This window comes from Hippocampus bargibanti, linkage group LG19 (assembly GCF_051943395.1).
Source record: "Hippocampus bargibanti isolate YZ-2025 linkage group LG19, ASM5194339v1, whole genome shotgun sequence".
In the NCBI taxonomy this organism is placed as follows: Eukaryota; Metazoa; Chordata; class Actinopteri; order Syngnathiformes; family Syngnathidae; genus Hippocampus; species Hippocampus bargibanti.
In genome coordinates, this window is record NC_142752.1 from 12119086 (window position 1) to 12131028 (window position 11943).

At 42.2% G+C, this 11943-nt stretch overlaps 1 protein-coding gene and 1 long non-coding RNA gene across 2 annotated transcripts; one reads left to right on the forward strand and one right to left on the reverse strand.

Annotated features, from left to right (window-relative positions):
* Positions 1–1167: 1167 nt before the first annotated feature.
* LOC148884047 (cytochrome P450 2K1-like) lies at positions 1168–11402 on the forward strand. The gene is made up of 9 exons (XM_089022149.1): positions 1168–1537; positions 2824–2986; positions 3054–3203; positions 7377–7537; positions 7849–8028; positions 10091–10232; positions 10297–10481; positions 10545–10686; positions 10759–11402. The coding sequence occupies exons 1-9, from the start codon at positions 1331–1333 to the stop codon at positions 10944–10946; spliced, it is 1518 nt and encodes a 505-aa protein (XP_088878275.1). The 5' UTR covers positions 1168–1330; the 3' UTR covers positions 10947–11402.
* Positions 1607–7570, reverse strand: LOC148884048 (uncharacterized). The gene is made up of 3 exons (XR_016118489.1): positions 7432–7570; positions 2957–3112; positions 1607–2883 (listed from the first exon to the last, which is right to left on the reverse strand). It is a non-coding gene; the product is annotated as an uncharacterized LOC148884048 (long non-coding RNA).
* Positions 11403–11943: the final 541 nt, after the last annotated feature.

Consider the following 11943-nt stretch of genomic DNA (forward strand, 5'->3'; position numbering starts at 1 on the left):
CTTTAGTGACGTCACGTACGGACTCGTAACCAACTCAAAAACAAGACTTCCTGACTATTCAGCGCGAGTCTTAAAACGTAAAGTACAGCTATATGCGGTGGAATCTTTGTAAAATACGCTCAGTAGAAGTCATTTGAAGCCATTTTACAAATTATGGACACAACTTGTCCTGAGACGTCGGTTGTCCTTTAAAGTGTCCAAAATCTGCAAAAAATTGAGCTGCGAATTGGGCATTTTCAGAAAGCCCCCAGTTTGTGACGTCACGCCAAGACGTCTTGCATTGCCTGAGAATCAAAACAATGGCTTCAGATTCAGAGAATATGCTTTCTTATTACACCTCTAGTTATGAATATGATTCAAATAGTTCTGAAGAGGAAAGCATACATGTTTGCAATCAATTAAAGAATTTATTCCATGCCATTTTGTGGCCACCTCTGTTTCCACAGGCTGATAAATTCCTTATATGGAGCTTGGATGCCCTCTTCTGGACTTCTGGCGGCTTTTGGGTGCAACAAAAGGTTTTCAGATACAAACAATACAGCAAAATACATTGACGTGATGGAAGGACTGCTACAATGTGTCTTTTTTTTTTTCGGTCAGGGGGCGTTCCTTTAGTGACATCACGTACGGACTCGTCACCAACTCAAAAACAAGACTTCCTGAATATTCAGAGTGAGTCTTAAAACGTAAAATATAGCTATATGCGGAGGAATCTTTTTAAAATACGCTCAGTAGAAGTCATTTGAAGCCATTTTACAAATTATGGACACAACTTTTCCGGAGATGTCGGTTGTCCTTTAAAAGGCTCCAGAATTTTAACTACGATATACAGTACAGGACAGTACAGTATAGTACATTGTAATTACTTTGAGCAGCGGTTCTCTTTTTTGCATTTTTATAATGTACCACTTTAAAAAAAAAATCATGTTTTTAAAAACGTTATTTTGCATGACAAAGACTAGAAGATTACAGTATTTACAGCAGCTCTTATATTTTGTTTTTCTACTTATTTTTTTTCCATTTCCTCTTCCTTTCGCAACTTTGCTGCTGTAAATTGGGAATGTGTCCAATGTGAGACGAATGAAGGTTATCTCATCTCATCTTGTTTGTCAGATGTCAAAGTGAAATCGGTGCTCCCTGTGTGAATACCATGACAACGACGTGGACACAAAGCTTTGAACTTAAATGCAGGCCACAAAACCTGATCGACAAGCCCAGCCTCCACCTTTCTCCTCCTACTTCTTCTATCCACTGTATCGATTTTCAAGTCTCAACATTCTCGTGTCGTTGTCGTTGTTAATGTGCAGCTTTGCGCTTCATCATACCACAAATGGGAATCCTGGACCTCCCTCTTCAGTCCGATGTAGTCTTGGCAACTCTTCTGGCAGCAGCCGGCGTTCTTCTGCTGGTCTATTGGCTTTCTTCCGCGTGGATTCCGCAGGAAAGCTCCAACGAGCCACCGGGCCCGAGGCCGCTTCCTCTGTTGGGCAATCTCTTGCAGCTGGACCTCAAGAGACCCTACAACACCCTCGTGGAGGTTCACACTATTTAAACATTTTTTTATTATTTTGATAAAAAATAAGCAGAGGTGGTGTATTCGGGCCAGATGACCTGACTCAGGTTATTTTGGCGTAATGGCAGTAGCGAACCGTGCATTTCAAATCTGGGCCTTCAGTAGTTCTAACTTTGAATCAATCCACAGCGGCGACTGTAAAAAATGTGGTGTGATTTGCTACAAGTCCAATAGAGGGTATCGTTAGCCAGGAAATAACTGTCTGACCTTTCTTAATCATGTCCATCTTTTCTTGGAAAGTATGTCCTGAAAATGGCATTGACAGTAAATCTGCAACCAAGTCAATTTTCTGCTCTTCCTTCAGCCATTGTGGATTGACAAAACTGCTATTAAATCAACACAACAATATATTAGCTTATGCAGTTCGCAAAAGATACAGCGTGCTAGTTCTGGCCAGTATGCTCTTGTCATTAGCGGCTAGTGATATGAGCAGTTTTCACAAACTATGATTGGCTAGTGACTAATCAATTATAGTTTGCAAGAACTCTGACATTTACCTACGCCTGAAAGAAGGCGCTTGTAGCCCTTTTGGGTTGCCAACTTGAAATCTGATTGGTTCAAGCAACAGTTTGATCGACACATTTGATGCGACAGGGCCTACAAACTGTGAAGGCATCTGGGTAGATTACTGACTCTGGTCACAAATGATGGCTGAAATGTGATTGGTTAAATGCTTAAATATACGAAAACACACATAAGGAAGCAGCACAAAAGGGAAAAAGTAATGAAAGGAAGCTGAAAGAAAATTTGGTATATTTTACCCAAATTCATGGACTAAATACAATTAAAATCAGTCTGTGATTCAGAAATATTTAGGCCAGCAGAGAAGGACTTGCAGGCCTTCATGGTCCACCACTGTTTAATGGCCAACTTGAAGACTCACAACTTGCTTGGTTAAACTTTTGTGAAAAACCGGGCTTGAGTTTTAAATGGTGGCTGAACCCTCTTTTGATGAGAAGTACATAACCTGACAAGTGTTGCGTGTTTTGGTTTGAGAATCACAAAACTGGCTCACCCACAGGAATTTAAGATTAATTTTGCCTTCAGGTTTCTTGTCAAACAGCATGTGGGAAAAGTGTGAAAAAATGAAGAACTGGTATTCAAAATGTTACAGAAGATGAGATAAATAAAACAAATTCTCAATGTCCACCTGAAAGCACAATATCCAAAATTTTTACCTCTACTGGATACAGTTGAACAGACCCAACTTGATATTGAGGGACTAACCATGTTGTCTTCCACATTCTCAGATGTCCAAGAAGTACGGGCCGGTATTCAGGGTGTACCTGGGCTCCAAGAAGGTTGTGGTCCTGGCTGGGTACAAGGTGGTTAAGGAAGCTCTGGTCAACCACGCCGAGGAATTTGGGGACAGAGATATCTTACGGATCGTGAGCCAGTACAACGATGGACATGGTGAGTCAGATGAGAACACCTTCTTGAGCTCCACTCCATGATGGAAGTTTATTTTTTAAAACCTGAGGTGTCATCTGGAGCAATGGAGACTCATGGAAGGAGATGCGACGTTTTGCTTTGGCCAGCCTGAAAGATTTTGGGATGGGAAAAAAAGCATGCGAGGATAAGATCATTGAGGAATGTCAGCACCTTTTGGAAGTCATCAGGAATTTCAAAGGTATGGCTTTCTGTTGAACAGGAAACTACGGCTACCCGTTTTCCAACCGTCGTCTATTGCATCTTGACAAACAACGGACTGGTCACATAGTCCTTTTAAAGGACCACCGGCACCATTTTTTTGTTCCCGAACTGACATCAGAAAAACGTTTTCTAGCATCTAAAATACCCAAAACACACAGGCTGATATTTTACTCATATGCAAAACACCAATAAAAATGAGTTAAAGTGTCCCAAAACGACTTCAAAATGACCCCGGAAATTGCGAGTTTCAGAAGGTCCTGCTCCCTTGTTCGTGATGTCACGCCAGGACGTCTTTGCCTTGCTCTAGACCAAAATACGGCCCGCGGGCCACATACGGCCCGTTAGGCTTTTTAATCCGGCCCGCCGAATTTATAGTAAAAACAGTATCTAAAACTCACGACAAAAAGTTAGCCAAGAACAGGGCAGATAACTGAAAAGTTGCCTGGCCCAATTTTCACAACTTGAAGCACAATGAGACAACTAATCACATTAAAACAACATTGTCACGAAGTATAAAGTTACAAAGTTTTTTTTTTTAATCAAGAATGCACCTACTACAAATGCGACCTTGCTTAATTTACGGTAAATGTGCATGGCTGTAGATTTTGCTGCAGTAGTCGATTGTCATTGCGGTGCACAATGCAACGTTTGCATTGCTTTCTACGAGCCACTAAGCCCCTTTCATAAGTCTCACGTACACTTCACAGTCACGGTTTAATGTAAATTTACGTTTTGTAGCGTCGCATATGTTGTTAGCTGGGCTGAGGTTCTGTGCTATTTTGGAAAATGACATGCAATTGCACAACTTTATAACGCTTGCGAAAGTCCGGAAGAAAGAAGCAGGATTCTGATTGGCTGCCGTGCAGAGAATGCAAATTTCAACTGCAGGTAGTCTATGTTTGTGTGCTCGGCGACGGTACACGTGTATTGTTTGCGCGTGAAGGCGAGGGCGTCAGTGAGGAGTTTGTTGAGCGCGCGGTCAGGACAAACCATCTATGATTTGGCGGAATTTAACACAAGTAGGTATTATTGAGCTTGAATATTTCGTTGTGTAATAATATGTTTTGAAAGTGATTCCATTTTTCAATAAATGTTGATTTCTTTAACTTTGCCCCTTCAATGAAAACTTGTTAAAAACAGACGCAATCTTGATAAATCACAGTGCATATGTTATTTTAATCTACTCCCATTTCCTCCTCCAAGTATCTGCGAAATAGTATGTAAACGCCATATTCCTTGAGACAAATTTATTAACTGATCAGGGATATTTTTCACATTTGAAAGACAGTTAATAAATTGGGTTGTAGTGTTCTTACTGTGCTATGAGGTTTGTACACACTACATTTAAAGGACAACCGGCACCTTTTTTTTGTGTTTCCCACTGACATCAGAAAAACGTTTTATAGCATCTAAAATACCCAAATCAGGCAGGCGGATATTTTTAGTTAAATGAAAAACACCAATAAAAATGACTTCAAAATGCATCCGTAAATGGCCAGTTTCAGAAGGTCCCACCCCCCTGTTCGTGACGTCACGCCAAGACGTCTTGCCTTGCTCGAGAATCAAAAAATGGCTTCAGATTCGGAGAAGATGTTTTCTTGTTACTCATCCAGTTATGAATAGGATTCAAATAGTTCTGAAGAGGAAAGCATAAATGTTTGCAATTGATTCAAGGAGTCCTCCCATATCAATTCGAGCCGTCAATGACAGCAATGTAGCACCCAGAAAATGCAGAAGATTGCGCCCAAGCTCCGTTGGAAATGGGCTGATTTGTCAGCTGGGAATTTGTGTCAGCGAATATCAAATAGTTGTCTTGGTGCAACACACAACGATTCACCATGGCGTTATTTATGTGTTTTCCTTCTAATTTCGCCATCAACACGGATCATAACTTTGCTGCTGTGAAATGTAAATTTCTCCACTGCGAGACTAATAAAGGCAAATCCAATCCAATCCAATCAAGACATCGATAGTCCCGGTTATATTGATACTATTTCTATGCACGCACGGAGAAAATTACATGCAAACAGGGTCGGATATATCGATAGTCCCGGTTATATCGATATTTTTTCAGACCAAATAAGTTAACCAGATAAGTTTTCAGACCAAACAAAGTACCCAAAATGCATTGTATGTCGCTTTCTCGGTCAGGGGCGGTCCAAACATGACGTCACATGGGGATCGTCATCAACTCGAAAACAAGACTTCATGAATATTCAGCGCAAGTCTTAAAATGTAAACTATAGCTATATGCTGTGGAATCTTTGTAAAATACACTCCGTCAAAGTCATTTGAAGTGATTTTATAAATTATGGACATAACTTGTCCGGAGGCGTCGGTTGTCCTTTAATGCTTTAGGTTTAGTATTTCCGGCCCAAACACTCCCTCCAAATGCTCCTGGCCCGGCCCCTCTGTCAAATTTTAGAACCCAATGCGGCCCGCAAGTCAAAACGTTTGCCCACCCCTGCTCTAGACAGTGGTTCTTAACCTTGTTGGGGGTACCGAACCCCACCAGTTTCATATGTGCATTCACCGAACCCCTCTTGAGTGAAAAATAACATGATTATTTGTTCAAATTCAGGACATAGATATGTTTTGTATTGCTACACAAAATGAGCCGTGCATGAACATCACCTTGTTTGAAGAACAAAACCAACACAATGCATAAACTCACAACAAATTACATATCTGCAAATCAGTGTGACCTCTGCTGTTGCGTTTGAGAGACCAGTACAGATATGCATGGCTTTGCAAATAACATGAGAGTGCAAATTATGCAGATAGGACGCTCACTCCCATCACATTCCGTGATACATGAGAATCTATGTTGTACATATTCATCCAACCACTTTCTTCTTTTGCCCGACATAGTATGGATAAAATATAAAAACGACATACTACAACGACAGTCACACCTTGATTACTGCTAGCTACTGGCTAGCCTGTTCATTTGTTGTGAATGGGAGAAGTAGCAGCAGTCTACCTGGCCTCTCTTCTTCTATCTCTGTATTCATTTTTCCGATTTGGTACGCTTTTGACTCTATACTGCCACCACGATTTTCCTGTGGGAGCTCTATCGATTGCTAAATGGACATAACAATGGACGAAACGACCTCTGGGGCTGGACAAAATGTTCAGTTTCCGTAATTAACAGAAGAAATTGGAGGCTCCGCCGAACCACTGAGATCGTTTCACCGAACCCAAAGGGTTCGATCCAGGTTAAGAACCAGTGCTCTAGAATCAAAACAATGGCTTCAGATTCGGAGTAGATGATTTCTTGTTTCTCACCCAGTTATGAAAATGATTCGAATACAGTAAAGTCTCATTATATCGATATTGGTTATATCGATAGTACTGATTATTACGATACTATTTCTATGAACGCAAGGAGAAAATTTACATGCCGCAGGATCGGATATATATCGATAGTCCGGTTATATCGATATTTTTTCAGACTCCCGAGAATGTCGATATAATGAGACTTTACTGTAGTTCTGAAGAGGAAAGCATAAATGTTTGCAATCGATTAGTCCTCCCGTATCAATTTGAGCCGTCAGGACTCCAATGTAGCGTCCCAGAAAATGCAAGAGATGGCGCCCAAGCTCTGTTGGAAATGGGCTGATTTGTCTGCTGGGAATTTGTGTCAATTAGTATCAAATAGTAGTCTTGGTGCAACACACAATGATTCACCATCGCGTTACTTATGTGTTTTTCTTCTACTTTCACCATCAACACGGATCAACACGAAGTTTTCAGACCAAACAAAGTACCCAAAATGCATTGTGTGTCGCTTTCTCGGTCAGGGGCGTTCCAGACGTGACGTCACGTCAGCCATTGTCATCAGCTCGAAAATAAGACTTCCTGAATATTCAGGCCAAGTCTTAAAACGTAAAATATACATATATGCCATGGAATATTTGTAAAATACGCTCAGTAGAAGTCATTTGAAGTGATTTTACAAATTATGGACACAACTTGTCCGGAGGGGTCGGTTGTCCTTTAAATTGAAGAAGTGGACTGCATGATATGTATGTCGTTCATATTAAAAGGACAAAAAAGTGGGTTGGGGATGTATGGATTATGTCCATAATTTCCAGATCGGGATCTCAAAAACATGTCAATAGTTTTTTTTCTTGATCTTGTATTCAAGGCAATGCCTTTGACACCACACAACCAATCAACTACGCAGTCTCCAACATAATCACCTCCATCGTCTACGGGGACAGGTTCAACTACGATGATCCTGAGTTCACTGCCATGGTGGACGGAATGAACCGGAAAATCCAGTTGGCGGGTTCACCTTCTGCCCAGGTACTGAAATCATCATTGAAATAATTCATGCATCTGGAACATCAAGTCATATGTGTCAAATCATTAACTAAGCCATTAACTCTTTGAACTCTTCAACAGTAGCCAAAATGGAACTGTATAGTGCCACTTAGCAGTTTTTTTGACGACGATACTAGTGCAGCGTGTTCTACCGGAAACAAATTCCTTGTGTGTTCTACATACTTAGCAATAAAGATGATTCTGATTCTGATTCTGATTCTGATCAGGGTTACTGTTTCACTCCTCATTCTAAAGGCTATCTAATCGCGTGACATTCATACTTCCCTCCCTAGGTGTTCAACATGTCCCCATGGCTTGGCAGGTGGCTACCGCAGAACAAGGAATTCTTCCGACTGACGGCTGATTACACAAAGAAGACTCTGGAAATGTTTAGCCAACTCAGGGAAAGCCTCAATCCTCTCTTTCCCAGAAGCCTGGTGGATGCGTTCTTCATCCGGAAGCAACAACTGGAGGTGCAAAGACCAGAAGTGGCATAGGTTCAAAAAAGGACGAGCGCGAACCCACACTCCACAATGTTTGCGCAGTTGCTTAACTCCAGTAACTGCAAATCCCTAAAAGTTTCACTGATAAAACTGAAACAATTATCATATTTTCCGCATGATAAGGCGCTTCGGATGAATGTTATGCACATTAAAAGGCACATAGAATAGAACAGGGGTCGGGAACCTATGGCTCACGAGCCATATATGGCTCTTTTGATGATTACACTTGTGCTTGTGCGATTGGCTGGCAACCAATTCAGGGTGTCCCCCGCCTCGTGCCCGAAGACAGCTGAGATAGGCTCCAGCAACCCCCGCGACCCTAATGAGGAATAAGCGGTACGGAAAATGAGATGAGATGAGAGATGAGATGATGATTACATCTGGCTCGCCGATAAAACTTAATACATATTCTCGCTTTTTCGCTGTTCATTTCCTGTTTGGACTGCAGTTGGCGGAAAGCGCAATTTTGATTGGATGATACTGCTAGGTTGGCGGAAAGTGCAATTTTGATTGGATGATACTGGCCGTCATGTTGAACCAGGTAAACACTCCTTTAAATAAGCCCGACGAGTAAAAGAAATGACGAGTACACTTCAGCATGAATGCACCGGAGGATTCGCCTTTGTGGAGAGAAAAGGTTCTGATTCTAATTTGCAATCAAACAATACCATTGATGAGACAGTACAAATACATTCTGACATTTTGTTGAAAAGTGGCCATGCGTGCGTGCGTGCGTGTGTGTTTGTGTGGGTGTGTGTGTATGTGTGCGCGTGTGTGTGTGCCTGTGTGTGGGTGTGGCTTTCACTGAAAAACAATATAGGTTTATTTGGATAGCTCTGTTTAACCGCTGCAGCTATAAGGACGTACTATTTAAAAATAGTACGTCCAAGAAATCAGAATATTGATCCCTCCGGAATATAAGGCGCACTATCGGCTTTTAAGAAAATGGCATGCTTTTAGCTGCACGTTATAGTGGGGAAAATATGGTACTATACAGGGTTGTGTAGATCACTGCAAAAGATATTAAATCAGATTTGAGTAAAGTATCGGTCATTCACAATGTTATCCTGAAGTCGATGTCCGATCGTGGACATAAGCGATGTCCGACGATGTGCGATCGTGGACATATACGATGCAGCTAGTAGCAGAGTTGCCAGGCGAATTGGACGATGTTGGCCATCAGGGTGCGGCAGGTTTCACGGTGGGGTCGGGGCGCCCACGGGTGGTGGCGGCCCATCGGGAGCTCGGCTCGAGGGGTCTTGCTGTGAAGATGCCGGGTTCACAGGCGACTGGGAAATCTGGGTCTTTCCATTTGGAGAGTTGATTGGGCTGAGGAGGAGGGAAAAAAATCCTCCTGGTTAGCTCGCCAATAAAGAGTTTGATGTTTCTCTTTATTTGTAAGTAGGTTCGTTGTCAGATCTCCCAGGCAGGTGACGCGCAGAGCTTGATCGTGGCGTGGAGTTGAGCAAGTCGTGCCGTGATGTCCGTCCCACGCCCGGCGTGAGCCGGGCGTGGGCCCGAGATGACTCTGATGTGATTCTGCCTCGTGGTTCGCCCAATCTCTCTGTCCCACGACAGCTCCTTTTATACAATTTACAAGCGTGTGCTATGCGTCAGGGTGATACGCACATCAAGGAGATCAAGAAATTGAAAGACATGAAAGTGTTGAAAGGCGCACTTCAAAATCATACACTCGTGTGACGCAACAAAGTCACTCCTTTCCTATATAGCTGTGTGCGTAGGGTTGATAAAACTGCGAAAAAGATCAATCTTCGGGTCAGTATGCGGTCAAGAATGAACCGGAAAGATTTTCATCGAGTATGCTTCTAAAAATGAGAGCATTCATTTTACCCACAGTCCGGATTAATCTTTAAAAGATGATCCCGTCGTCACTCACATTCACACAAAAGACAAAGATCGTCTTGTCAGTCCCCAAGATTTTGGATTCTTGTGATCTAAAAGTCCCTCGGGTGCCTTTTGGCAACCTCTTAAAACATTTTAGGATTAATGGATGATCTATTGGTGTGTTCAGGAGAGCGGAATCTCCAACAGTCACTTCCATGACAAAAACCTGATGTGGACAGTTCAGAACCTCTTTGCCGCCGGCACCGACACCACGGCCGCTACGCTCAGGTGGTCCTTACTTCTCATGGCCAAGTATCCTGACATCCAAAGTAAGACCTAAAGAAAAATAACTTCTTCTGCATCTTAACCTAAAAACCTCGCTCACCCACAAAGAAAAGGTCCATGAAGAGATATGCGGGATGATCGGGGATCGCCAGGTCCGGGTGGAGGACCGTAAGAACCTGCCCTTCACCGACGCCGTCATACATGAAACGCAGAGGCTGGCCAACATCGCACCCATGGCCGTCCCTCACCGGACGAGCCAGGATGTCACCTTCCGAGGATACTTTATCAAGAAGGTAAGACTGATATACTAAAATATTTTCTCTCTGGAATGTTGTCTCGAGATTGGTGTTGCGCAGAACACCACAGTTTACGTACTCCTGACATCCGTCCTTCATGATGAGAGTGAGTGGGAAAACCCTTATTCCTTCCACCCTGACCACTTTCTGGACAAAGATGGGAAGCTTGCCAAGAATGAGGCCTTTATCCCCTTCTCTGCAGGTGGGAAAATGGCACATGATAATAATGAAAAATGTTGCTCACAGGCACAGCATTTACTTATTGCTCTTGCAGGTCGCAGAGCTTGTCTAGGAGAGGGCCTGGCCCGCATGGAGCTCTTCATCTTCTTCGTCACTCTGCTTCAGCATTTCCGCTTCCGAGCTCCCCTAGGGGTGTCGGAGGACAGCCTGGACTTGACTCCCCGCATGGGTTTTACACTCAGTCCGACCGCACACAAGCTCAGAGCGCTGGACTGCATGTGAGCGCCACAGTTTCACCTGAAGAAGATTTGATTTCCAAAATGAAGTTCTGAAAAGCAGAAATGTTATGCTAAGATAAGCTAAATGCTCGCGCATAGTGGGAAAAGCCACAGGCAATAAAATTGCATCAATGTGACAGCTTGATATTTGACCCAAATCAGTGCAGCAATACATGGAGACAGAAAATATTGATCCTCTCATGCATATTCGTATCCTATGACAAAAATAACTCATAATTGCATCTAACCCTTGGGGCAGGTTGGCACCTACACATTTTGCCCTTTTATCGTTTTTTTTTATTCTCAATATATCAGTCAGTTTAACGGCAAATTTTTATGAAACCTTGACAGAAAATCTTTTTTTTTGGTATTTTTTTAAATTCTGTTTTAATTTTAATCCAAGGTGTATATAATAGAAGATTTGCATGTATGTTTACAATGAATAAAATTTAAATAAACTCATCATTGGGATAGTTTTTGTGTGCGAATTCCTTGTGAAATTTCTCACGATTGATACTTATTTGACTTGTGGTGAGATTATTGTTTAAGAAAATAACACGTAAATATATATGTTGGGGTTAACATTAAAACAATATTTTAAGAATGGGTTTCGGAGACTTTTACTGAGCGAGTTGCTTGTTTTGTAGCCACAAAGGGACATAAGTCTTCCTGTGCCGGTCACAGGCCCGGAGAAATACAGAGGGTTGTGTCAGGAACGGCATCTGACGTAAAAGCTTGGCCAAAACAAACATGCGGATCAAACCTCTAAAGATGGAGGAAACTGATTTGCTCTTTCGACTCCTTGAAGGGAAAAGCCGAAAGGAAAAGCTCATTTGTCTGGAATATCGTATTATACTGTCACCTTCTGGCCAAATCACACACATGCACCATATTTGTTTTTCAAAAGTGCGATAAATACTGTATTGGGGATGGAAATATATTTATTTGTTATTTTAAATTTAATCAAAATGACTCGTTTTATACAATGTAACTAAGTTGGT

Bases quoted from the DNA above. Each gene is read 5' to 3' on its own strand.
- LOC148884047 (XM_089022149.1), top strand. From the start codon at position 1,331: ATGGGAATCCTGGACCTCCCTCTTCAGTCCGATGTAGTCTTGGCAACT. The intron at 7,538-7,848 runs GTACTGAAATCA...TTCCCTCCCTAG, and splicing joins CGGGTTCACCTTCTGCCCAG to GTGTTCAACATGTCCCCATG. The intron at 8,029-10,090 runs GTGCAAAGACCA...TGGTGTGTTCAG, and splicing joins TCCGGAAGCAACAACTGGAG to GAGAGCGGAATCTCCAACAG.